The sequence below is a fragment of the Oenanthe melanoleuca genome, chromosome 4 (genome assembly GCF_029582105.1).
Source record: "Oenanthe melanoleuca isolate GR-GAL-2019-014 chromosome 4, OMel1.0, whole genome shotgun sequence".
In the NCBI taxonomy this organism is placed as follows: domain Eukaryota; kingdom Metazoa; phylum Chordata; class Aves; order Passeriformes; family Muscicapidae; genus Oenanthe; species Oenanthe melanoleuca.
The window spans coordinates 39625174-39651051 of NC_079337.1; the positions used below are offsets into that span (position 1 = coordinate 39625174).

Below are 25878 nucleotides of genomic sequence, written 5' to 3' on the forward strand. Positions count from 1 at the left end.
GTGATTGATTCACAAGTGAGTTCTTACCACATGGAAGTCGATGAGAAAGGACCCCTGCCCCTTGTGCTTGATGGGAGGTGATATAGAATAACCTCATTGTCCTAGCCATGCCCCTCCTTGCTACTGCAAACACTAACCCTGTTCTAGCCAGAAGCAGGACACAGTGAGTAATGAACAAGTTACAGACAGTGATGTTCATATATATATATATATAGCTGAGATAAACATACTACCCACCAATGAGCTCAGTTATGCTACTTTCACTGTGGCTCAGTCAGGGCTTTTCACCATGGTAGGAATAAATTTAGATTGTTCTGCTTTTGGATTTAGATGCACCTATTCCATGAGGTTTTGTCAGAACATTTTTATTCCGGTTTGGAAGAAAAAGGCCAGGAATATCCCAGTTTCAAAACTTCTACTTGGTGTTCTGTATGCTCTCTCTGCCAGCTCACTGCACTCCTTGATGTGCTAGGAAGACAAGGCAGGGATAAAATTTCTCACTTTGTACCTTTGCTTGCTGTGGACCAGCAGTTGCCAACTTAAAATCCATAGTATAACTAGTTGCTTGATGTATGATCCTGGGGCTCATGTGTATAAAGCAACCGGGCTAACTTTCAGCCTGTGCTGTTCTGTTGGGCACTCCAAGTGCCACGGGACCTGTCATGCTCTGAGCTGGCACACTGTTTGCCTTGTCCATAACACCAAGCATTACAGTGCTCCCAAACCACTGCTGGTGTGGTTTCTCTTCACCCAGGCAGACACCCCAATGTTGAAAAGCTAGGGCAAAATTAACAATTCCCCACTCGTGTGACCTCAGCTGTCCGGCTTGTGCCACTGACACCCTCTACCGCTCTCCAAACTGCCTAGGATGGCTGGGAGCATCTTTAAAAGCACGTGAATTGTTGCTTCCACACAGTTCCTTTCTGCGTCTGCCTGGCACGGCGATAAAAGACGGTTTGGGCCGCCCTCACTTTCCTCTTCTGTTAAGCCCTTCCTATGCGCGGGTTTGTGAAGAGGGCCCTGCTGCCCTGGCAGGTGGGCTTCGTTTTACCCCTTTGATATTAGATGGGATTCTAAGTGGAGGGGAAAGCCCACGCTCGGTTCTGCCGGCTCGCCGCCGCAGCAGTGGGCAGGCTGACCGGGGCCGCTCTCGGGCCCGTCACCGGGGCTGCTCTCGGGCCTGCCGCCGGCGCGGCGCTCCCGCCCAGGGCGGTGCGTGCCCCGCGGGGTTTGTTTCGCTTAGCAACGCCCGCCGGGCCGCAGGCGGCTCCCGCCGGCCCCTCGACAGGGCTTGCGGCGCCGGGCAGGGCTCCCGCCGCGCCCTGCCATGAAGGCGGCGGCCCCGGGGGCGGGCGGCCTGCTCTCCAGGACGGGCCGCGCCCCGCCGGGCCCCGGCCCGCGCCCCCCCTCAGGCGGGGCCCGCGCTGCGGGCAGGGCCGGCCGCGCCCCGCGCCCCGCGCCCAGCGCCGCCGGCAAGGAGCCCGCGGGGCGGGCGGCGGCCAAGGGGCTGCTCATCACCCTGCCCGACATCGGGGAGGAGGCGGCGGCCGAGGGAGACGAGGCGGCCGGCATTCCACGGCGCCCAGCGTGAGTGAGCGCCCCGCACACCTGAGGGGACGGGGAGGTGTGCGCCCCTCACTCCTGTGGCTTCCTTCCACTCGGCTTTTGCCGCGTCCTGAGGGGTAGCGAGCATCTCCGTGGGCAGGGTTTTCCTTGCCCCGGCAGTGTGCCAGAGGCAGGGAAGCGCTCCTTGGCGGGCAGGAGCGATGGCTCGCACGGGGCGGTGTGGGGCGCCGTAGGGAACGAGGAGCTGGGAAGCGCTCGGGGTTCCGCCTGGAATGGGGCGGGAGTCAGAGCCCGGCCCCAGGAAAACTGTCCCGTCCTCAGCTCGGGATGCGCTGGGAGAGAAGCCGAGACCCAGAGGGCGCGCAGGGGATGGTGAGCTTGAGCAGGTATCGCAAAGATCCCTCACGTAGGTGTGAGGGTTGTATCGAGTTCTGTCCCGAAGCTGCTACTGCGCATCAAAGCAGACATTTCAGTCACTGCCTAGTGAGATTCTGAAGTGTCAGTAACAGGTGTGTTACTTGGTTTGGGTGCTTCTGTGTTTAATTTTCAAGTCCCGCCTTGAAACGTTTAGGGTTTGCAGCAGATAAAAGAAGCCTGCTAAATATGTGTGCTTCCATTTGGTGATATTTTGCTACAGCAAATGTGTACTGAGGTGGTTTCTTAGCATTTTTAAAACTGCAGAACTTATAAAAGTGAGCAATGGTTGTATTATTGTATTGGTGGATTTTTTCATACTATTACAAGAAAAAGGAAAGCTACTGTATATATTTTATGAACATCTATAATTGCTGCTTCTGTAGTATTAAACTATGCTAATCGTTCTTACTGATTAACAATCAGAACAATAATATTTTGTTAGGTGTTGATAGGAATGAAAGTTTATTTAAGTTTTTAACTCTTTAGGGCTGAAATATCTTTTAGTATACATAATTTTTCAGATTTTGGAATCTCTGCTTTAAGTTTCCATGTAGTATAATATTTAAAGCAGGAGCACAAATCCTTCCTGATGTGCTTCTCTTATTTCCCCCTACTCCAATCTAGAGCTTTTTGTTTTCTTTCAGAATATATTGTAAGCTCATTCAGGCTTAAACATTTACTGTATTGTGTAAAATAGTTGCCTTTTGTGAATAGGGAGGTTAATCTGGTTTTATGTGTAGTAACAGTTCTCTTTATAAGATGTTTGGTGCTTTATATACACAATGCCAGAACAAATCAGTGTTGTGTCACGACAATTTCCCCCTAGCTGCTTCGTTTTTCAGTACCAAAAATAAAGCCAAGTAAAATGTCTATGAGTTTATAATTAAAAAAAATAAAGAATTGAATCCATTCTTAAAACAGTTTCTATTGGGAGGAAGAATAAACTGTTATTTTAAAACTGATTGTGTCCAGCAAAACACTAAGTTTGACTTGCTATTGAACCACTTCTAATTGATAGCACCTTATTATCCCCTAACTTATATTTTTGTATGAATCGTGGCATTTCAAATACTTTATTCATAGCAGTAAAGGTTATACTGATAAGGTGTTGTCTGTCTTCAAAAAATCAAACCAGAAAGAGGTAAAAGAAGGAATAAGATACATCACTTTGACAAGGAAAGTCTATACCTCCACATTAGCATTTTTTTAATTAGATGGTTTCACTTAAGCTTTTAGAAGAAGCATCTTAATTAAATATTTAAAGCCTTAGTTTTCCGTGCTTAGAGTTGAGATTAGAATTTGTGAGTTACAGAATATAATATTATATTATTGATTGCTATACACAGGAAGCTTTTGCTTACCTAAATAAAGTTCCTTCATGACAAGTTTTATTGCTGTTTAAAATGATTTAAAAGACATCAAAGGCTAGTGTATTTCATTGATAGCAATCTAGCTATGACTAATTGGTTAACAAAGGAAAGGATCCATTTCATGTCTTAGTATTCTTTTCTTAAATATGGACAAGTTGATAGCAATGACAGTACATGGAGAGTACAAAATAGTGAAAATCTGGCACTGATTTCTTTCTATATTTCCCAGATATGCTAAATTTTCTGATTTCTACAACTACCAACAACTTGAGTATAGGGCTAAACTATGGCAGTACTTTGTGTGATTTTACATTCGCTATTTATTTGCATAGCAATTTCATGTTCTTTTAACCAAATTGAAGAGCATTCATAATGAATAAATTTCTTTCTTCATAATGGAGAAAAAAATTCCCAGTTTTTTACTCTTATTTGAAAGAAAATGTATTCTGCTATAAAAGATCATGACATTTCTTGAGAGGATAAGAAGATGCCTTATGCTACACTTACAACAATATGTTAATGTACCAAGATACATAGATTCCTTTTCAAAGAAACATTATTATTGCTACTGTAACATGTTACAATAGGTAGGCGTGATAACAACCCCTAAGTAGTCTAAAGATAAATTGGGTGAAGCTTAAGTTGTTTAGTTGTTTAGGGGTGGGTAATATTTTATAGAAACTAATTTTACTGCTCCCTGTTTTTAAAATGGTTCTGAAAAATGGAAAAAAAATGTTTGTGAACTTGGTATGAGAAAGGTAGCTTTATCTGTGATGTTCAAATATCATTATCTTTTGTCAACTTTTAGTTCTCAAGTCTCAAGCTTTGGGTTTCAAAATTAACTTGAAAAACGTGGATATAAGTAACCTGATGAGCTGCAGAAGAGAGTGGTAACTCTGATTCCCTGTCTCCTATTGTACCCACTAAAAGCAATAGATCTCTTTCCCACTCTGATGCATACTAACCTAGATAGGGCATTGTAATGTTACCAAGCTGGTCATTTCCCTTATTATACTGATCCAAAAGAGTAAATATAGTAATGTGTGCTTTGCCAAGTTCCTTGCAGTTACGTGTACAAGAACTCAGAAGTAAATTTTAATTTCACATGGTACTACACATTCATGTACACTTTCTAGATGGATGCAACTAAAAATAATTACTACCATTTAGTAATATTGTATATAAACCTCTGTTTTTGGAAAATGTAATGGACTTCCAGCAATGTTTTGGGTTGCAAGGAACCTTAAAGGTCATCTAGTCCTAATCCCCCTGCCATGGGCAAGGAATATCTTCTGCTACACCAGATTGCTCAAAGCCCTGTTCAGCCTGGTCTTGAGCACTTCCAGGGATGACTCATCTACAACTTCTCTGGGCAACCTGCTCCAGTGCCTTACTGCCCTCACAGTAAAGAACTTCATCCTGGTATCTAACCTAAACCTGCTCTCTTTCAGCTTATAGACTTTCTCCCTTGTCCTACTACTACATGTCTTTTTACAAAATTCCTCTCCAGCTGTCCTGCTGGCCCCCTTAAGGTAATAGAAGCCTTCTCTAAGGTATCTGCTTTCCTTCTCCAGGCTGAACAATCCCTGCACTCCCAGCCTGTCCTCATAGGAGAGATGTTCCAGCTCTCTGATCCTCTTCATGGCCTTCTTCTGGAATTGCTCCAAGAGGCTGACATCATTCTTATGCTGCATGTTGAAGAGCTAGACACAGTACAAACTAATCAACTAGAGAATAAATGTAAAAAAAAAACAAACCAAAACAAAAAAACCCCCCAAAAGCAACAAAAATCCAACCCTGCAACCAAGTCCTTAAATTCTTCTTATATACAGAGGACTTGTGTTGTTTGTTGGAAACTAAGATGATGTTTACGACCAAGCATTTTATTTCTGATTCAGTGCTCAATAAACAGGATTGTTAAGTCAACTATGAAAAGAAGAGGAAGGGTCCACAGCCTATGTTGTTACTCTTAACTGTCGTGAAGTCCTCTAAAATTTTCTGAGTTAGGGGACTATTTCTTTGTAATTGTTCATTAATGTAGATTTCAGTGTGCATTGTTCATGGGGGTCACACTTTTAGTTAAGGTTTGGGTCCATAATGGGAATTTTTTTTCTCCATCATTATTTATTGATGAATGCTAAGGAAGAAGATTCTTGGGTACTGCAGTAGTTTGGTGAAAATTTGTGGTCTTTTCGGTGGCAAGACAATTCCTGTCAGTTTTGAGACATGCTAAAGGAAGTAGAGATTTCTTGTCTCACAAAATACTTGGGACTGAATCAGTCAGTCTTTTTTCACTGTTGCTACAGTTTTGTTGGAAAAGTTTCCATGTTGTGTGAATGTGTATTTGTGCAAGTATGTACACTAGATGGAAAACAGTGTTCACAAGTTGGTATATAATAGTTTTTACATCCTTACTCTGACTTCTGTCTCCTCAGCACGTGCTGTGTTTGGATTCAGTGTGAGAATGATTCTGGTAACACACTGATGTTTGGGAGCATGGCTAGGACAGCAGACTTGAATGGGCCAAAGGAATATTCCACACAGTGAGCAGTGGTATTGGGCAATGGCTTGTTTTTTATTTGCATTTTATTTCTCCCTCTCTCTCTCTCTCTCTGGTTTTTAGGAAGGGACTTTGTGGTTGTGGGATAAATAAAGGTTCATTACTTTGTTTTTCAGTAATGCCTTTCCTCCAGTACACTGCCATGGAAGTCATACTATAGCAAGAATAGAGGAAAACTTTCAGGTCCTCAAATCTGTCTGGCTACATCATGTTTTAGCAATACAATGACACATCCTGACATCTCAAGACAGGGGTGTCTGTGGTTACAGAGGTAGGAGGAAAGTATTTACTATGCCTGAGTGTATGCAGACTAAGGTCTTCCCACAATTGTATTGCTTCAGTCTGTGCTATAGAACTGTCAACACGCATTTCAGATTATTTTTGGTTTTTTAAATTCTGAGAGGATAAAATTCTGTACCTGTTCTCAGTGATTATATGTGCAATTTTCTTCAGAGATCAATGAACAGAAGGGAGAACGTGTTCCAGTCTCTGTGATGTTACGCTGCTGAAAGAAGTCTGATTTAAAAAAAATATTTACTGGATTTCCAAATTTACATAAAAAGAATATACAGGGAAAGTCCTGTGGATCACTTCCAAGTGTTTTGTTAATGTGCTATTCTGTCTCTGTCTGTTCAGACACTTGATCCTGCAGCAGTAAATGCCTCCTATCAGAACCAAAGAAATAAAACACCTTTTCTAAGACACTAATTAGCATTCTTTATTATTGCAGTTAATTAAGATGATAATATTTTTCTCAATGTTGATTCATAATTTATATTAAAAAGTCAGATTTACTTCTATAGTATATTGCACTCAGAAATTGTTTATATTTCCGATAACCAAGAATTATACTTGCAGTTATATTTTCACAGTGAGTCAAAATTACAAAAAGATTTAAAATTATTTATATAATACTTTGCAAGCTCATGACATCTTGAATGAATTTCAAAATTATGAAGCCCTTACATTTTGCAGAAGAATAAAATTACTATATACAAATAAGCCTGTCTTTAAAATTGGAGCAGTTTATTCTTACTTTGTTTTATAAGGATAGGAACAGAATCAACACAGATCATAATTGGAAAAGCCTTATATCTGTTTCAGGATTCAATATGAACATGTCTAATAGAAGGCATTGCACTTAAGTGTATGTACTACAAATAGCTGCCTGAGATGCTATCTTGTATGCAGATTGAGATTGTGTTAGAAATGATGGCCTGCTTTTAGTGTTTTTTTTTTTAGTGTTTTAGTGTTTGAAATTATTTTAAAAAAATAATTACATACACTTCTTTATTATTTTTCTTCACTCCAGATGCAATAACAAGTGAAGACCTTGACCCTAAGGGGAAGCAGGTCTTGGGTAGAAGAGGTGATTTTGAGTGCATCTAGTGAGCACTCTGTGCAAGAGGCTGCCACAGAGGACTGACAAACTGTAGATGGTGATGCAGGCAAGCACAGAGAAAGCTTCATTCTTTCATTCAAATGCTACCTACGTTTTGAACCAAGGGAGGCTCTTATGTTGATTTCTGAATAAAATTTTAACAACATATGAAGAAAATTAGCATTGTGGCAAATTATGATAATTTGGTCAGATCAAAAGGATAGTCACCTTAAAAACTCAACTGTATGAATGCTTCCAAGGTAGGCTGATCATCAAAGCATCAGTAACCCATACGTAGCTTCAAAGACAGTAAGTGACATTTTTGTAAAAGGAAAGGGCCAATCAAATGGTATAATTAAACACTATCAGTGGAAAAACTCTCATAAAGATTTGTGTTTTCATGCTTCAAATATAGTCAGTACTTCATTCATTGACCCACAACCAGATGACTGAAAGCACTGAAATACTTCTGGCAGTCTTTGTTAATAGAGATAAGGGCAAAATAAAAATCGTCTCCAAGCCTGGAGAGACACTTATCAATGGAGATGTGCTATAATTTTTGGAGTGTATTTTTACTAGTTGTCAAGCCTCTGGCATGTTCAGTAACGGTAATGATAAAGATGTGTTGCTAGAAGCTAAGAAATTCAACATTTACTATATTACCTTTCAAGGCAGGTTTTCTTTTTTCCTTCTCCTTAATAAGCCATGTCATTTCTAAACAAACAAGCCAAACATACTTTAGCTGCCTTAAAATGCTTTTCTGCAAAAGGCTAGATGAATGTTCTATTAAATTTCTCATGATTCTGTTTCATTTATACACACCTACCAGTTACCTTAGCTAAACTATTCCAGGAATGCTTTTTCAAGATATGCCACAATGAGCCTGACTTGGGGAAAGCTGAGGCATAGGGGTTGTAAGCAGGGACAGGCATTGTTGTCATCTACCTGGATTTTCTTTGTATTGCTGCAATACGTAATTAAGTGCTGAGCCAAACTGACTGCTTTCATGAGCTGTAAATTCACTGGATATATCCCATAAAAGGTCCAGACTGCTGGAGGAAGAATTTGGTGCTGCTGTATTAACCAAGTGTAAGAACGCTCAGCCCTGGTAGTACAACCTCCTCTGCGATCTGCCAATGACATTCGATGCTGTCTGTTATTCCTGGCAGTTTGTGGTCACTGAAGTTGTTACAAGAGAGTGAAAATGTTCTCCCTAAAGTTCCTCTCAATCTTGAAAAGGATGCGTTTTGTCAAGTGATAGAGGGAGAGCTTACCATGGCTGACTGCAACCAAGGTGGATACATGACTACCTGACCTTGTGGGAAAAGGATGTGTGTATTTCTTATGAATTTATTATTTTCTGTGTTATAAATATTCAACGACAATACTGTCTTATGCATGCCTGGAATGTTGTACATTATTGATGTGGAAAGTAGTCCTGTCATGTCTCTTTCTTGCTCCAAAGATGGAGTAGCATTAGCTGGTGAAGATGTGGAAGGACCATTTTGTGCAGTGACAGTTTTTCAGTGTTGTTTGCAGCAAAGTTTGTGAATTCTGCTCAGTGAACAAGATACTGACCAGGAGTGTCTGTATGCTTCCATTAAAATGCCCCCATTAAAATGTGTTGAGAGTGATCCTTTACAGAGGAATATTTGAGCAGGCTGGATTTATGGACTTATGGCTTCTGTTCACTATATCACTTCAGAAAGGAACAAGAAATAGACTTCCATGGTAATTGTCCCAGACTAGTTTTAGAAAAGTTGGTGTTATTTCAAAGTCTGTTTTTTCCTGCAGATATATTTCCACATTTATGCTAAAGAGAGTCTTTTTAAAATACTCTCACATCAAAGTTTTATAGAAATCTGGCATACAAATAATAATAATAATCTCTTGGTTTTACAAACCAAGTGTGGGATAGTCAAATGAACAGAAATGAGAATATGAGTGAAATAAATAAAGACATTAATTAAGGTTGGAAAAGACCTCCAAATCATTAAGTCCAACCATAAACTCAGCACTGACTTGTTCACAATTAAATTGTGCCACACCACACTTCCAGGGTTAGTGATTCCACCACTTTCCTGGGCAGCCTATTGCAGTGCTTGGCCATTTTTTCAGTGAGGAAATTTTTCCTAATATCCAATCTAAACATCCTCTGGCATAACTTGAAGCTATTTCTGCTCATCCTGCCACTTGCTGCTTGGGAGGAGAGAACAACCCCTAACTGGCTACAAACTTCTTCCAGGAGGTTGAAGAGAGAGATAAGGTCCCCCCTGAGACTTCTTTTTTCTCAGGCTTAACTGCCCCAGCTGTAAATGGTAGGTTAAAAGATAAAGCATGTCTTGTTATGAGAGCATGATGTGGTTAGTATGTTTATGTTTGTTACAAATCATGCTTCCAAAATAGTAAAGAACATGTAAAGATGTGAAATCTGAGAAAATAATTTATTTCAGACAACAAGGCAGCAGCTTTATTAGAGATTAGAATATTATACATTGTTGGCAAGGGAGCAATGCATAATAAATATTTTCTATCAGGAGCTGTGGCTACAAAATTGACACTGAATCATCTGTTAAAGAGGTCTCATAGCATGTATGACAGAAAATAAAGTTAGCATTTTTCACTGTTAATTGACTTTTCTAAACTCCTCTGGTTGAATGCCTTTTGGCATGCCCTTTGAGAGTTCTCTCCAATCCCAAGTTGGAGTGATTGAAGTAGCATTAGTACTAATAATATACTCCTTCACAAATATTTATCCATACAATTATCATTGTGTTGGTTGGAAAGGAAGAAAGGGCTTGGTTTAGAGAAATGCAAATGATATCATGGGGTTTTGTGGTGGTGAGGTGTGGGGTGACCAATGGCTGAATCTTGTTGCTGCAATGACAAAAAAGTCTTCCAAAACGGTTGCACAAAATTTAACTCTTGCTCTTAGTCTCTAGACTGTGGAAATGTAGAAGGTGGAAGGTAAAAATTGCATTTTCTTAACCAGGACATAACTTGCTATTCTAGATTTCATGTGCTTGGATAAGTCTTTTTGGGACAAAAGACTAATTTCATGTCTGTGTGTCTGAGATATTGGACAAACCTGCTCCTATAGCAGAATGATTGCTAAGGACAAGGAAAGCTGTTATTACACATGCAGTTTCTTAATGATTTACTGACACAGAAGAATGGGACTTTGAGGAATGCGGAACTTTTCTTACTAAACAGATTTTAAAAAAAATATTATCAGAGAACAAATGCTAGGCATTTTCTATACACCTTTCTTAGTGAGTAATATTTTCTTTGGTTATGAAACTTTAAATGTCATTTAAATGCTGCTATTTGTTTTCCTGTAAGGTGAGGCTTCATATGCCTTGCTTTTCCAGTCTTAATTTTCAGCATATTTAATCTTGCCTCTTTCTTGTATTTTATTCTTGCTTATGAGCAGATCTGCTTCCTGCTTTAAGAGAGGTTTTCTGCAAAGTATATAGATGCCAGAGTTTTTCTGTCCTGAAGCTAGAGATGCATGGTTCTGGTGGCTTACTGGAGCTAGTGCAAATCTGCAGCTGACAGTCTGTGCTCTGCCCTGGCACCCGTGCTGAGGAAGATCGGTGATGTGCACTGGGGTAGCTCGGAGGAGAACTCAAGTTAACAAGGAGAAACTTTATGTAGTTGGCCAGCATCACATAATCTCAGTTCATCGGCGAAGGTGAGGGAAAGCACCTCTGGTCAGAAAGACCAAGCTCGGCGTTCTTTAGCTGCATGTTGCGAGGCGACAGACGAGGAGATTGCATCGCTCCCGCCCAGGCTGATGCTTTAGCCTTTTGCGGGGAGGCCCGGGGGTGTGCGAGGCGTGGCGCGGCTGAAGAGCGGGCGGTGCGGGCGGGCCGGCGCTGGCTGCGCTGCCACCGCCGGGGCGGTGCGAGGGGCGCCCGCCGCGCCCCCATGCGCAGGGCGCGGGGCACCGGCACCGGCAATGGCCCGCCGGGCCGGGGGCTGCTGGTGCTGGGGTGAGTGCGGGGCCGGGGGCTGCTGGTGCTGGGGTGAGTGTGGCTGAGGCGGGGGGCTGCTGGTGCTGGGGTGACTGCAGGGCCGGGGGCTGCTGGTGCTGGGGTGACTGCAGGGCCGGGGGCTGCTGGTGCTGGGGTGAGTGCGGCTGGGGGCCGGGGGCTGCTGGTACTGGGGTGATGGTACTGGGGTGAGTGTGGCTGAGGTGGGGGGCTGCTGGTGCTGGGGTGAGTGCGGCTGGGGGCCGGGGGCTGCTGATGCTGGGATGAGTACAGGGCCGGAGGCTGCCGGTGCTGGGATGAGTGCGGGGCCGGGGGCTGCTGGTGCTGGGGTGAGTGCGGCTGGAGGCCGGGGGCTGCTGGTGCTGGGGTGAGTGCGGCTGGAGGCCGGGGGCTGCTGATGCTGGGATGAGTGCAGGGCCGGAGGCTGCCGGTGCTGGGATGAGCGCAGGGCCGGGGGCTGCTGATGCTGGGATGAGTGCAGGGCCGGAGGCTGCCGGTGCTGGGATGAGCGCAGGGCCGGGGGCTGCCGGTGCTGGGGTGAGTGCAGGGCCGGGGGCTGCTGGTGCTGGGGTGAGTGCGGCTGGAGGCCGGGGGCTGCCGGTGCTGGGATGAGTGCAGGGCCGGGGGCTGCTGTCTCCGGGTAAGTGCGGTGTCCGCGGCCGTCCCTCCGGGTCAGCGGGAGCGCTGCTGCCGTGTAGGCAGACCCATTGCTGTCCCCATTGAATGCCCGTCGCTGCGGAGCTTTCGGTGAGCAGCCGGGAGCTGCTCCAGCTTCTGGCGTTCGCTTGCCAGCGCAGGGGAAGTGATGCTGTAGATGTGCTGGGAGGGGTTTTCCCTTTCGTTTTGTTTTATTGCAGTAATTTCCTGGCACATCTAACGACATGTGATCCAAGGAGTCAGGAGATGTAGTACAACAACATGCAGTGGAAAAATGTGGCAGAAACACTGCATTGGTCCACTTCACATCCAGAGAAGAGAACACAGGCTGAAGTTGTGCTAGGGGAGGTTTAGCTTTGATATTAGTAAGCAGAAGGTAGCAGTAAATGGTTTCCTCCTCCAGTGGTGTTTCATGGGAGTCTGACCTGGGCAGTTTGAGCAGGTAAAGAGCAGTGAAGTGTGAAACCTTGGTGGTGGCTATTAAGTTGTGGAAAAATACTAAGTACAAGGGTCAGCTATGAAAAAAATGGAAAGACCTTATAAGACTACCTGAGCAACAACATGGCAAATGTTAGAGAGGGATGCACAGGAACAGGAGGAAACATTCCCTGTAGAAGATGGACTGTGAGCTTACTGTTACTTTCCTAGGAGATAGATCTTGGTGTTAGGAGAAAATGAGATTCAAGTCATGGGGCTGGACTTTATGTATATTTATAGAGCCTACTGAAGTGCAAAAACATGGAAATGCTTTCCACTGCTGTTGTACTAGCCTCCAAGAATTTAAAAATGTCTTCCCTGATGAGAAATTCAAACTTGTGGTAGGTTTTTGTTGTCTCTTAACCAACACATAGCAGTAGGATGTGTGATGTAGTCCATTTAAGTGGGGAGTTAGATTTTTGTCATTTGTGTCTTTATAATATGAATAATGGCAAGATAAGTATCAGAAAGGATAGAAAGAAGACAGAGGAATCCTAACTGTTGCAGGGCTAATCTACAGTTCCTGTGTAAAGAAATTAAGAAAATTCTTGAACTGTGAGCTGTTTTCTTATAGTTACTCATTCACGAACGTACTTTGATGCACTCATGCCTCTGTGAGAGTTTTATGGCATGAAAATAGGTGAAGCAATCTGTTGTTGTTAGTGTTTCCAAGGAACACTTTCACACATCTGTGTATGTTCTGAAGAGGTGAATTTAGCATATTAATGACCCAACTTAAGGTAATAGGTAATTATGAACAGTTATGCAATTATAAAAAGTTTCCACCTAAAAAAACAAACAAAAACTCCCCAAAACGAAGCCACACCCCTCCAAACAAAGCAAAAAACATTCCTTCATTAAACTGCTGTATGGGCAATTACTGGTTGTGCCTTTGCTCCGTTGTTGCAATAGTGAGGTGCTGCTTCATCTGTGTGTGCTTCCTGCAAAGTTTGAACTGCAAAATCCAAGGACAATGCCAGTGGAGTAAAAAAAAATCTCAAAGTAAAAGTGCATTTTTTTTTTTAAGCATACCTTTGTAAGTAAGGCAAATAAAAGCTATTTTAAAACAAGGTAGTTTGTTTCAAGCAAATGTTTGTCTTGATGGATAGGGTTGAAAAACTGAAAAATTCAACAGAGTAGTTGTCTTCTTCCTCTCCTCCTTTCCCCTGCCCTCCTCATCTCCCCTTCCAGTGGAGATGTGAATTAACTGTCTTTAAAATTATGGAATGTTATGTTTCTGTGTTTTTAGGAAGGGACTGTCCAGGGGTTCCCCAAATCGGTGTCTCTCTGGAAAAAGTGGAGTGTCTCTTCCATCAGTTTTTGCAAGAAATGTGCAAGAAGCCATTGACAATTATACCTGGTATGTATGCACTTCTGAAATAATATGTAATTAACTCACTTTTGACTTAGATATTTTCAGACTGGAATTGATTTTCACTAATCAATCTCCCAGTTGTCCTCATGGATAATATCTATTGCACAATATAATGCAGGATACAAATTGACCTAGCCTGCTGTTTGAACTTTATTCAAAGGTTTTGAACTTTATTCCTGGTTTGTGATATGGATTTGAGTACTTTAGTAGAGGGCACTGATTAGGTCTGGAAGGGAAATCAGACTTCATGATTAAATTGAAATCACTCTGACCATTGTTGCAGGTCAGTTAACTTTCAGTGAGTTTCATTCCAGATGACGCTGGTTAGGATTTGCCTGGCCTGCACATCCAATTGCCACTGCTTTCCCTGCCTCTTGGGGTGGTGGTAGCTGGCAAGGACCAGCTAGAACTTTGGGGGCTTGAGTTGCTGCAGCTCAAATTTTAAAGTGCACCAGATTCAGCAAGATAAAAAGCACTGCATCGAGACATGTAACTCAGGGCTATTTGAAACATTTGCAGAGATCTTGTGCTTAGTTTTGCAAAAGTTTTCTTGTGGTAGCTTCTAATGGGAAAGAGTTAAAGAAAGCTTATGTTGTTTTTCATGTGATCAGTAGCTGACGTGGAGAAACCAAAATAATTGTTCAAGCTGGAAATATAGATACTTGCATATAATTATATTCAAATACATACACACATACATATGCATATTTTAGAGTGCTACACAGCTGCAATGCTGTATATACATGCAAAAACATATACATAGCAGTGTATAAGGAATTGCCTTTAAGGCAGTAACTAATAGGAGCATGTATTCACTATACTTTAAAATATCTGCTTGCCCCATTTACTTGATCGGTTGCTTTATTTAAAAGATGTTTTTACAGAAAATAATTGTGTTTCGTCAATTTAATTTTTCTTCTTTTCAGTGAGGCACTTTCATCACTTTCATCTAATGGTTGTACAACACTCACAGAGTTGGATAATTCTTGGTCTGGAATAAACAGCTATACTACCAGTTTGTCTACCGAAATAAGTTCCATTTACTCCTGGAGGGATGAAGTATGTCACAGAAACTTTTACAGTACCCTTTCTCTAAATATTGTAGAAAATACTAGTTTTTACTGATGGTGGACATAGAGCACCTCATCCATAATAGCCTAATAAATAAGTGTATTATTAATTGCATATTTAAAAAATAGTTTTGGTTGCAAGCGGGTATTGGTGCAGCTAATGTGTAACAAAGGAAAATGGAATAAAATGATAAATTATGAAGTTTGGGGAAAACAAAGCTTTTTTTACTAAAGAAGGTAGGCTTAGGTTTCTGAGTCCAAACAAATGATAAAATGTCTTTTCAAACACTGTACAGTGCAGGCAATGTCTAAATTGAACTGTTCTCAATGTTTTCAGTTATAAAGTACATTCATGAACATACATAGAAATTTCTTGGTAAATATTTAGTTTTAACATAAACTCAGTTATTTTTTGTAGATGATGCAGAGAGGGGTTGTATCTGTTACAAAGGCTGACCTCTGAGGCATACCTGATGCAGGCTGGCAGTGTTAAATAAATCCAAAAGTGTTGCAGTTTCTGCCACTTTCATTTCAGAAAGCCTTCCGTGGCTGGTAGTGGTAGTTCTGCCATATTCTTTTTGCATAATGTCCTAACCTTTAGGTACTGACCCCATCTGTTGCTGCCAGCCCTTCAGGAGAAAGCCTGACTCTGGGTATTTGAGTAACCTGTGAGAGAGTTATTTTCTCATTCCTTTTCAGTGTGATCCCTTCTGTAGCTTGAAGTGCTTTGTGGCATTCAGCTGGAAGGGAACAAGCATGATTTGGGCCTTGAGTTTTACCAGTTTTTTAGTGTATCAAAGTATCTAATGTAAGTGATAGATGTCATTACAAATAGTGCCCCAGCTGAGGAAAACCCTCAGCCAAGTGTTTGTCTCCAGATAACTGGATAAAATCAGGCACTTCTCTACTATTTTCATTTGCCTTTGTGTTAACCTAGTCTCTAGGTTTAGGGGGTTTTTTTGGTGGTTTTTTTTTGGTGTTTTTTTTTTTTTTTTTTTTTTTTTTTTTGTTTGTTTGTTTGTTTGTTTGTTTGTTTGTTTGTTTTATGTGGGCTAATTCTGGACAGCTGTATGTTATATGTTAATGTCAAAGAAATGCAGTCTTGTGCCTTTTTGCTAAATCAAGTTGTTCCTTTTTGCTGAATCAACTTGTTCAGTTCCCAGCTATATGGGATTTGTTTGTTTGTTTTTTGTTATTTTTTTGCATTGTGGTATATAAATTGTGTCCAAAATATATAGTCTGAACGTGCATTCTGATATGCTTAGCAAAGTTGATACATGTTGTTCTGTTCTTTAAATGTCATGGAAATTTTAGTATGCATGCATATTTGCTAACAACTGTTAACTTTATAATATATAGGAATTTGATAAAGCCAACACCCAGAGAGTGCATCAGTTGTTTTGGGAGATTGATGAAATGCTGTTTGAAGGAAAAGTGACCTCCCAAACAGAGCACCTGCAGGCAGAATGTGCAGATTGGGTTGAACAATTTCCTCATATAAGGTAAGAAAATTATTGCTAGCAGTAGTTTTAATAAGTTACCATTCTAATTTTGGATTTTTTTCCTCTTATGGTTTGGGCATCAGCCACACTTGTGCATTCAAATCTATATCTCTGGGACTGAGCTGTGCCATAGTTGTTCAGTAAATCTGGACAGCAGTGCTTAAGCAACTGATTCCCTTAATTTTGATTAATAAAATGATTGCAGGCAAAGTTGTTCAGAAATTATATTATTATATAATGTTGTGTGTATTTTTTAGAGTTGCTTTCACCTTTTCTCTCTTCCTCTCTATATTATGCATGTTGGAGTTCGCACATTTTCTGAACTTTTACTGTAGTCTTAACTTTCAATGTAAACATTTTTGATTAGCACTTGATTACTTATTGATGGATACTGGAGTTGGATAAGTGAAGTCATAGCAGATATTATTTGTCTTTTACATCCATTTTTAAATGTATCTTACAGAATTTTTTAATAAGAAAGAAAGTGTTCTTCTAAAGTCTCCCTTTAGAACAATCGAAGAAGTTGTATTATTTGCTCTTAGAATTTATAAACTAGAATCTCATCTTGTGTAAATCGGCTTAACTTTAATGACTAGACAATATAAAGGTAATACACAAGGCTCTGGCCCATCAAAGCAGATGTTAGTTGTGCTTTTGCATTGCCTACTGTTTGCAGGTGTTTGTATTCTGGATATTTGCTTATGGCTAAGGTTTCCATCTATGATACTGCTTGTTCTCTCCTTTTTCTTCAGGGTTTTAGGAAAGCAGCTCCTAGTGCCAAAGGATGAAGGCTTTCAGCACTTTCAGAGCAGAAATGATGCCCATGTAGATACTAAGCGTGTGCCTGGCCTCCTTGAATCTACTGGTCATATAAAAGAGTATGTTAATTTTTTAAAGTTTTTGTTTTGATCTTCCTCTTTCAGAAACACATATAACTATTACTTTTGTACTACTGAAACATGTCAGTATAATTAAATATGCACTTTGTCCTTTCTTTGAATATTTAATTCTAATTTTCTTGATATTTTTTTTCAGGCTCTGCATCTCAGGCTCTAAACTGATTCCAACAGCATCTCCAATGCATACATCACTGGATTCAAGTTCCACTAGTATTTCTGCTTCAGACTCAGCCATATATTCCTTCCTGGAAGAAGAAATTTATGATGAGGATGGAAAAATCGAGGAATATTTTGCCTTTGACAACAAGGAACTGTAAATAACAGATATATGTATTTTCAAAGAATGCAATGAAAAATTATCAATGAACTGTGTCAGGGTTCATAAACTGCTCTTCTCTTGTGTAAGATATAACTCATTCTGTCCCTGTGTTCAGTAGCACAGTGGTCAGAACACTCACTGGGCATGTGGAAGATTAGGTGTGTTGTCTTTCTAGTGGTTTAAAGCTCACATCTCCCATTTTAGAGGGATGTGTCTTAACCACTAGTTGTTTTGAGGTATTTGATTCATGGAGATTCAATAAAATGAGTATTTAATTTTGGGTAGAATGAAGGCATCCCTTCTCCCCAAGTGAGTACCTGGAGCATCAGGTTTAGTGTCATTACACTGCTTGTGCTGTCATTGTCTGCCCTAATGAGTCTTATACTCTGCACAGAAAGATTTTAAGAGCTTTGTGAGGAGAGCTGCAGGTTACAGTCTGCATTTAGAGCACTCTTGTGAGTGAGAGTCATTCAGTCATCTTCTTGACAATGCAGCCTGGGTTTCCTGTGAACCAGTTGAGTGTTCAGCAGTTAGACTACTGAGTGGATGAAAGATCATCATGTGCTGTTTTCTAAAAGGCCTGTAAAAGAAGAAAACTATGGTAGGACACAATGGGCACAAAGCACAGTTTTTTGTGCTAAGGCCTTATGCACACTCAGAACAAAGACATGGTTGTTCTGAAAACCTGAGGAACCAGACAGAGACCCTTTCAGAGCTCTTTTTGAAAGAGAAGGCTGGAGTTCCTGTCTTTTTAGGAAGAGTATAGGTTTAAGAATACTCTCAGTAGTCTTCTCTCTTTGTTTTACTAAGTAAACAGACTTTATTTGGGAGGGAGACTTGTCTGAAGGTATGTTTCTCTCTTGTCTTCTTCATATGTTTCTTGTTTCCTTCAATTCTGAAATACCTTGTTCTCCATAACTAAAACATTAGGTGTTAAAAAGCCTGACAGGAGAACAGCTTTGTCATTTTATGAATTGGACCACTCAGCCATATCTCATGTACAGTTAAGAATTATTAGTGGAGTGGTTTGAGGAAGACGTGAAGAAGTGACAGAGAAGAAAAAGGGAGGTAGTAGAAACCAGTAGGAATTTGGAATAATCTTTTTGATCTCAAAAAAAAAAAAAAATCCTTAGAAAAGAATATGATGGCATTAAAAGAAGAAAAAAGTTAAAACTTTCTTCCTGAGAGGGTGTATTAGAGTTAGGAAATGTTGCTAAAACGTGCTTCCCTAGATACTGAGGAAATAGAAAACACAACTAAAAAGCATAACTGTCCTTACTGTAGCATAGAGGAAGAAGGTATGTGTAAGGCTATGGGTTCTACTATTCTTGTCATACTGCAGAAATCCGTTAAAGTTGTTTCATCTTTGATCAATGGTGGGAAATTGCAGATGTGTGCAGGTACACAGGGCATGCTGAGAATGAAATTTCCTGTGTGAGAGTCCTCTTGACAAATACAACAGATGTTGTTGCCTATGTTATTGTAAAAAGCATAGGATTTAGTTTTAAATGACTATGTGCCATGTATAAAACCTTTTCCTAGACCTGTAGATCTTTCTGTTGTAATGCCCTAATGGGATTTTTAAATATTTCAATGGCAAGCAAATGAAAGAGAAATCAGTATATGGATTTGATAGGTTCTCTTCCCTTAGGTGAATTGGAGTTTGAATTTTTTTGGTTATCTTCAGCTGACTACCTTTTCTTCCATATATGTTTCTCTATTGAAGGAGGGGGGAGGGGGAATTCAATTCCCATGGGAATTCTTTTGAATTTGTTTCCTTTATTAGTGAGGATGAGATTTGGGAACAAAAGAAAAGGCGTCTTTCTGAGAAGAGGTGTAAGCGTGGCATTCCCCCTGTTTCTCCCAATGCCTGTATCAAAGATGCTGTGGCTTCTGAAGTCTTTGATCATATCTGGAGCAATGTCATTGGAATATTGGAGGAACTGATTAAAAAAAATTGGGAAACTAGTATCCCAGGTATTTGATATTTTCATTTGAAAATATGGTATTTGTTGAATCTAATTCAGAAAAGTCATCCTTCCCTATCCCTTTAAATTAAGCAAGTTTTCCAAGCTTTAGTTAAAATAACCAGTGCTGTAGAACTGTAACATGTAACACCTTGCCACTAGACTGTGTGCACACACATGCACCTAAAATAAAACTTGCCTCCTAATTTTCAGGGAGTTTTGTATGAGAGGTGTAAAAAAGAAAAATACTGACTGAAACAGCATCATTGCAAGAGAACATGTTTAAAAAAAGAAAAATATTAACCACTGGTGTTGTTAGTCATCATTAGACAAGGGATCACAGATAATGTGATCTGGAAGCTAGGAATCAGTCTCATAGTCCTCATTGTTTAAGCTTTCTTAATAAAATGAGCCCTTGGGTAGTCAGATTGTTAAAGTGACATAGACAGTCTTGCTCATGTGCAGGAGTTAATGGCTTCACTATGGGATGAAGAAAAGGTGACACATGTAATTTTATTTTATGTTTTCATATTCCAGAGTGTAGTGGGGAAAAGGAAAAGCTAGGCAAATTACGTAGAAGTGAAAATCTATTGAGTGTGCATGTGTTGTCTTTGAAAGTGGTTCTTTCAATGTCTTTTGAAAGGACAGAAGTAGCTGAATAATACCTGAGGGGTGGGTCTTGGAAGTTACCTCTAATATTACACTCAACCTCAAAGATAAGAATACAACAAATTAAGAAATGGCAAAATTTCTCTGAATACTTAGAGCATCAGAAATTAGCATTTCAGGTTTTTACTGTAATTTAAAAGTTCTTTTGACACCACAGGTGGATTTTTGAGGTTCCAGTATTATACTTTAAGGAGAATCATTTAGCAGCATTATGATAGGTTTGCCCTTTTATATTTTTGAAGGTCATAAGCTTATTACAAAGAGCCAGTATTTCAACTAGGAAGGGAAAGAATTTGGGTTTATAATAGAAATAAGATGGTAGCATATTCCCAGAATGAAACAGTGTATAGCTGCTGCCAGACAAGGCTAGTATCAATAGACTTTTTATTTAATAGATATTTAATTATTTTTTTTTTACAGTTTAAATAGGAAAAGCTCCAGGGATTTTTAGACAGCATTTCAAAGGTCTTAGCTGTATTTTCTTAAACAGCCACCTCCAAATCTACCTGTATAGGCCAGGTTGTATGTCAGTGTCAGAGAAAGCATAGACAAATGGAAATGCTTTCAAAAGCCCAAAATTTATGTTAGATTTTAAATAGCAAGGAAACGTAAAGCTATGTGAAAAGTCTTTATTTACTGTGTTGTGCAATATTGTTTGAACCCCAAGAAATTGCAGCTGGTAAATATGGAAAATACTGCTGATTTCCTCTACTTTTTTTGCTGTTGTGCAGAGTGTGACCAACAAATAGAAAAACTGAAAACTGTTACAGCAAAACTGCAGCATTTGCCAGTCATTCATATTACAGCAGATGCTGGGACCATTCCTCTTTCCAAAGGCTCTGAAGCACGAAGTATATCTTTTGGGGCTCATTCTGTTTCATCACAGGTAAAAATAAAACAAACCTTTCTGTCAAATGTTCTTTTTTTCTTCAAACCTTAGACAGTCTTGATTGAAACTTGAAAAGGCTCTTTTTCTTTATTTCCTCTTTTTTTTTGCTTTGTACCAATTACGTGTACTTCAAGTAATCTAATTTAAAATGAGGTTAAATTGAATGTTCATTTTTTGTTTCTTCTCACTTTTTTCTCTTTGGTGGTCCTTAAAGGTACAATTTATCACCAAGGTATTGCTGCCATTGATTTGCAAAATTTTCTTAAATTCTATTCTATCCTTAAAAATTAATTCTGCTTTTATTGTGATCCAGTAATTTCTTCATGGTAGAATGAAGCAGACAAACTGGGATGTGAAGTCGCAGCTTGAAGTGCTTTTCTCACTGAAACACTGCGAGTTTCAGACTCTCCCATTCCTTCTCTTTTTCTTTGCCTCTTGTGAACGGGGATTCTGCAGTATATCCACAAGCATGCTGGCAATAGGCCTTACCTGTCTTTGTGGAAGCTCATGCTTATATTGATAAAATGTCCTATTTCTCCCTGCTTACTGTCTTCTCTGTCTCCTGATTCATGTTTTGCACATTTGTTTCTTTTACAGCCACTGCTTCTCTTTGATTTTTTTTTTTCTCCTGTCTCTGTCTGTTGACTTCAAGTGACTTCATTTTTTTCCATCAGCTCTTTTTCCATGCTTGCTAAGCAGCGAGATATGGAGCACAGGAAAGATAGTACAGCAGTCTTGATTCTCTCCATAGGTTTACTTTGTTCTGTAGGAGTCCCAGCAGCTAGGAGAAGTAAAATGCTTTGATAAATCATGCCCTTGTATTGAGGGAAAATGGAAAGTTTGAATACTCAAACTCTGTCTTCAACTGAAATTTATATTTTAAATCGAGTTGCAATTCAGTGACTAAATTATACAAGTTGTGTTTATAAAAATCTTGTGTTTATAAAGATCAGCAAAAGAAAAAATCATAGTTTCCCCATCTACTCCTGAGAATTGTACTGAACCATCTTAAAAGGAACTTTTGTAAAAAACAAGTAAAATACCTCACTATGTCCTTTTTGAGATCTTCCTTCTAAAAAAGAAAAGTTTAACACACAGTTGTTGCTTTTAATAGGTTCAGCGCTTCTCCAGCAACCTCTGTAGTGATCTGAACGGTGTGATGACAATTCAAGCAAAACCACTCCAACAGAGGCATGCTGCCACTGCAGAAAAAATACAGTAGGTGACATTGACATTTTAAAAATATGACATAATTCACATTATGTAAAAAATACCTTGCAATGAGAAAAAAAAAAATGGCAAAAAGGCAGTGATCTTGTGTGTATCACTGATACAATAGTAAATTGCAGAGTTTGAAATGATGCACTGTTAAACCGTTGTTTTTCTTGATCCTAATTCCTTATTTCTTTCTCTTTCCCTAGGAATGAGCAAGAAGACAAACAGCATAGCTTTGCCTCCAGCACTCCAAATTCAGCACATGCCAGGGCAGGGAAAATTTCTGATAACAGTGTTTTCTCATCATCTGCGGCTCTGCTGGCATCTTCTAGGAAACTACCAAGGATACCTTCTCTCACCTCTGACCAACCTTGCTCAGAAGTTCCTAATATGTCCAATGATGAAATCTGTAAAATAACAAAATTGTGAGTTTTTAATTTTATTATTTTCTTTCCTCAGAACTTTACTGAAATTTTACCACAGAAGGATTTTGCAAAATACTTGAGAACTAACAAGCAAAGCCATGATTTTTTGAGTAACAGCATTTGTTTTACTTCTTTATTGCTATATTCAGTGCTGTTAGTTTCTGTAGATAAGCTTTATAAAGAAATGTACTACTTAATAATTTCATATTACTTCAATGAAGAAATCTGTCACGTGAATGCTCCTAAAAGAGGAACCCTTAAAATTCTGTAGGGTTGGCAGCTGGGATCGTTTATCTCCTGCTCGTGTGCCTGCAACCCGGAACAAGTTACCACCAATAAATTCTGAGGGTGTTGAACATTATGGTTCAGTACCTCGAATGCAACAGAGCTCTGTAAGTTGTGCTCATTTTTTTTACCAGTAAAGAACTTCAGGATATTTAGAAATAAATTACACTATGTCACTGGTTGAAACAAGTAATTTTACAGCTTGTGTTAGTTTGTATTTGATGCATAGTTTTAACATGCTAATGTGTGTTACATTGGAGTGCAATTACAATGCAAGAGAAGGCAGTTTAAAACCTTAGGTCATTTACAGATCATAGTGGGAAGACTTCTCTGACCACAGAAAAACCTGGTTAAAAAAAAACAAAACTAAAAATACCAACCAATAAAATAAAAAGATAGCAACCTTGCTCTTCTATGCATCTTGGTTTAAATATCTCTTTTCAGTGTTTTATTCACTAATGTTAGATTATAAGAATTAGAAAATTACGCTGACTTACATTATGAAGTAGAAAAGGATAACAGCTGAAAAAAACCATATCTTATATTGGCCTATTTTTGAAGGTTGGGGAAGAAATAAATCACCAGAATCAAAGTAAATTGGCACATTGATATATCAACATTTCTATGTTGATATATCATTCCAACAAAAACAGTCTCACATCTGTTTAAAAAAACAGGCAAGCACTTAAATTGGTGCTTTTGGTTATTGAAAACATATTTTTCTTATCTTCTTGTGAACTTTTGTATGTCAACAGAAAAAGAATATTTTAACTTATTCAACTGCTGCATTCTCTTAAAGCTCTTCTTAATTCTCTCAGCATCAAAATCGATATACTCGTAGCAGAGTGTCAAGTGCAGTAGCTGGAAGGACAGAGCAACAACCACTCAAAGAAAGAACTGTTACTGTTGATCAATTTTCAAGACCAAACACAACTCATACATTCAGGGTATGTTACAGTGTAAGCAGAGACATGGGAAAGGGGAGAGGTTTTCTTTCGTGCCCACTCTTGGTTTACAGAAAGTCACATTTCTGGGTCTCTCCTGACTTCTGATGTGCAGGGATTCCTGCTACCTAGAGAGGAGGATGCTAAAACTTTTGGGGAGGGTGTGGGACTATTGTATGAAGAAGAAATTTTTTTCAGGTTTTGAGGGTGTGTGTGTGCTAGAAGCTAGCAGCACTTTTAGTGCTGTTTGGAGCTTTGCACTTTGGTAGGATCCAGTCTGCTGGACTAGATCATAAAAACCATAATCAAGCCCTTACTGTAGATAAGACTATTATTACTAATAGTTGTATATATTGGCCAATGGTATATATTTCCTTTTTACAGAGAGACACACCTCAGAAGAAGTCACTGACTTCTGTGGATATTGCTAACCATAGAAGGACCGGTCAAGGGTTTTTGATAACAGGTAGGCAAAGAAGAATGACTTGAAAGGTAAAAGGTCAATGAAACCTATTAACCCATCATACTGTCAAAAAGTGTAGGGCTTAGGGAGAGCCATTTCAGCATAAAAGAATGGGTTTTCTTGGCAGGATCTTTTGAATTTAGTTTTGAAGTTTCTTCTCACTTGTTCTGAGATAGTCCTAACTCTTGTGGGTAGGAATCCTGTGAAGCTTCTTTTTCTTGTTATAACATGGGAATAAAAGGATTCTTTCTCATCTTGTCTTGTCTCATCTCATAATCTTTTTTTTTCTTTTTTTTTTTTTTTTACAACTATGCAAGAGTATGTGGTGTACAGGCTGGATATTTTTGCCACTGCTAGAATAGTAACACAGTTGCATACTTGTGAACTGCTCATGACAAATTTTATTTTAGATCTGAAATTAATAAACTTTTTGTGTGAAGAAAAAGTAGATTTGAAAAATGTGCATTTTAAGCAAAAATATAAAGCTCTCATAAAAAAAAAAAAAAATCAGTATTGATATGCAGCTCTGTCTTCAATTTACAACTCCAAAAAAAAGAGTAACCCTATGTGGTATGTTCCATTTTTACAATAAAGCAGAATAGCTGGTTCCTGGTGTATTTGAGACCTTTGGTGTATTGGAGACCTTTACCTGTTTGGAAGTTCCTTGAGTTTAAATAATTATATCATTGAAATAATTATATAACAGGTAATGTAAGAATCAGGGCAGGTCAGCAAACATTGATCTGAGCACATTGGTGGAAGTAACTCACGTATCATCTTGGCATTTCTTTCAGAAACTACAGCACTTAACAATGTTTCATATTTTCCAGGTTCACAGAATTACTCCAGATCCTTTCAGAGAAATCCTCCAACCTCAAGGAAGAGATTTCCGATTGCTTCTTAACCTGTTTTAGGAGGAAACAGAAACCCTCTGCACTGAATGAAAGACTGAAGCACTAAATTTGCCACTTAGTATCTTGTTTAACAAAGAAGGTGTGCATATGCTAGTGTCTGCTGAGCCTTGAAATCCTCGGGATGCCTGCATTACCTTCTTTTAAAATTATTTGACCAGAGGTTAGATTAAAAAAATAGAACAAAATGAAATAAATGGTTGAGGTGTCTGCTCTGTTTGCAGTATCAGTTATCAAAATTATCAAAAGTATCAAAGTATCAAAAAATAGACTGTGGCTGCACTTTCTTCTCAGGCATTCCTCCTTTTTATGCCTTTCCTAAGGAATTGTTTTTCTACCTATCAAATAAGATATGTTTAGAACATAAAGTGCTGTTCCCACTTTTTGTGTTTCCTGAAAAATGTTTTAGTCTATCTAAATGTTTCTTATATATAACATTTATACTTTTAAACAGGACTACTTCCTCTTTAACTGCTGTTTTAACATTTCTTCATTTCTCTGTCTGATTATTATTATATAATT

The 25878-nt window shown here is 39.4% G+C and overlaps 1 protein-coding gene across 6 annotated transcripts; it reads left to right on the forward strand.

The window, feature by feature from the left end:
* The first annotated feature begins 1312 nt into the window (after positions 1-1312).
* On the forward strand, positions 1313-25566 carry FAM149A (family with sequence similarity 149 member A). 6 transcript variants are annotated; one of them, XM_056489121.1, is made up of 14 exons: positions 1313-1587; positions 13673-13783; positions 14725-14857; positions 16228-16370; positions 17123-17248; positions 17406-17582; positions 19375-19565; positions 20956-21110; positions 22228-22331; positions 22535-22753; positions 23025-23145; positions 23857-23985; positions 24367-24448; positions 25276-25566. In XM_056489121.1, exons 1-14 carry the CDS (start codon positions 1328-1330, stop codon positions 25347-25349), a joined length of 2025 nt encoding a protein of 674 aa, XP_056345096.1. In that variant the 5' UTR covers positions 1313-1327; the 3' UTR covers positions 25350-25566. The 6 variants fall into 6 exon arrangements, with proteins under 6 accessions (XP_056345096.1, XP_056345099.1, XP_056345098.1 ...); XM_056489124.1 differs by lacking the exon at positions 1313-1587 and adding an exon at positions 1743-1952; XM_056489123.1 differs by lacking the exon at positions 1313-1587 and adding an exon at positions 10733-10988.
* Positions 25567-25878: the final 312 nt, after the last annotated feature.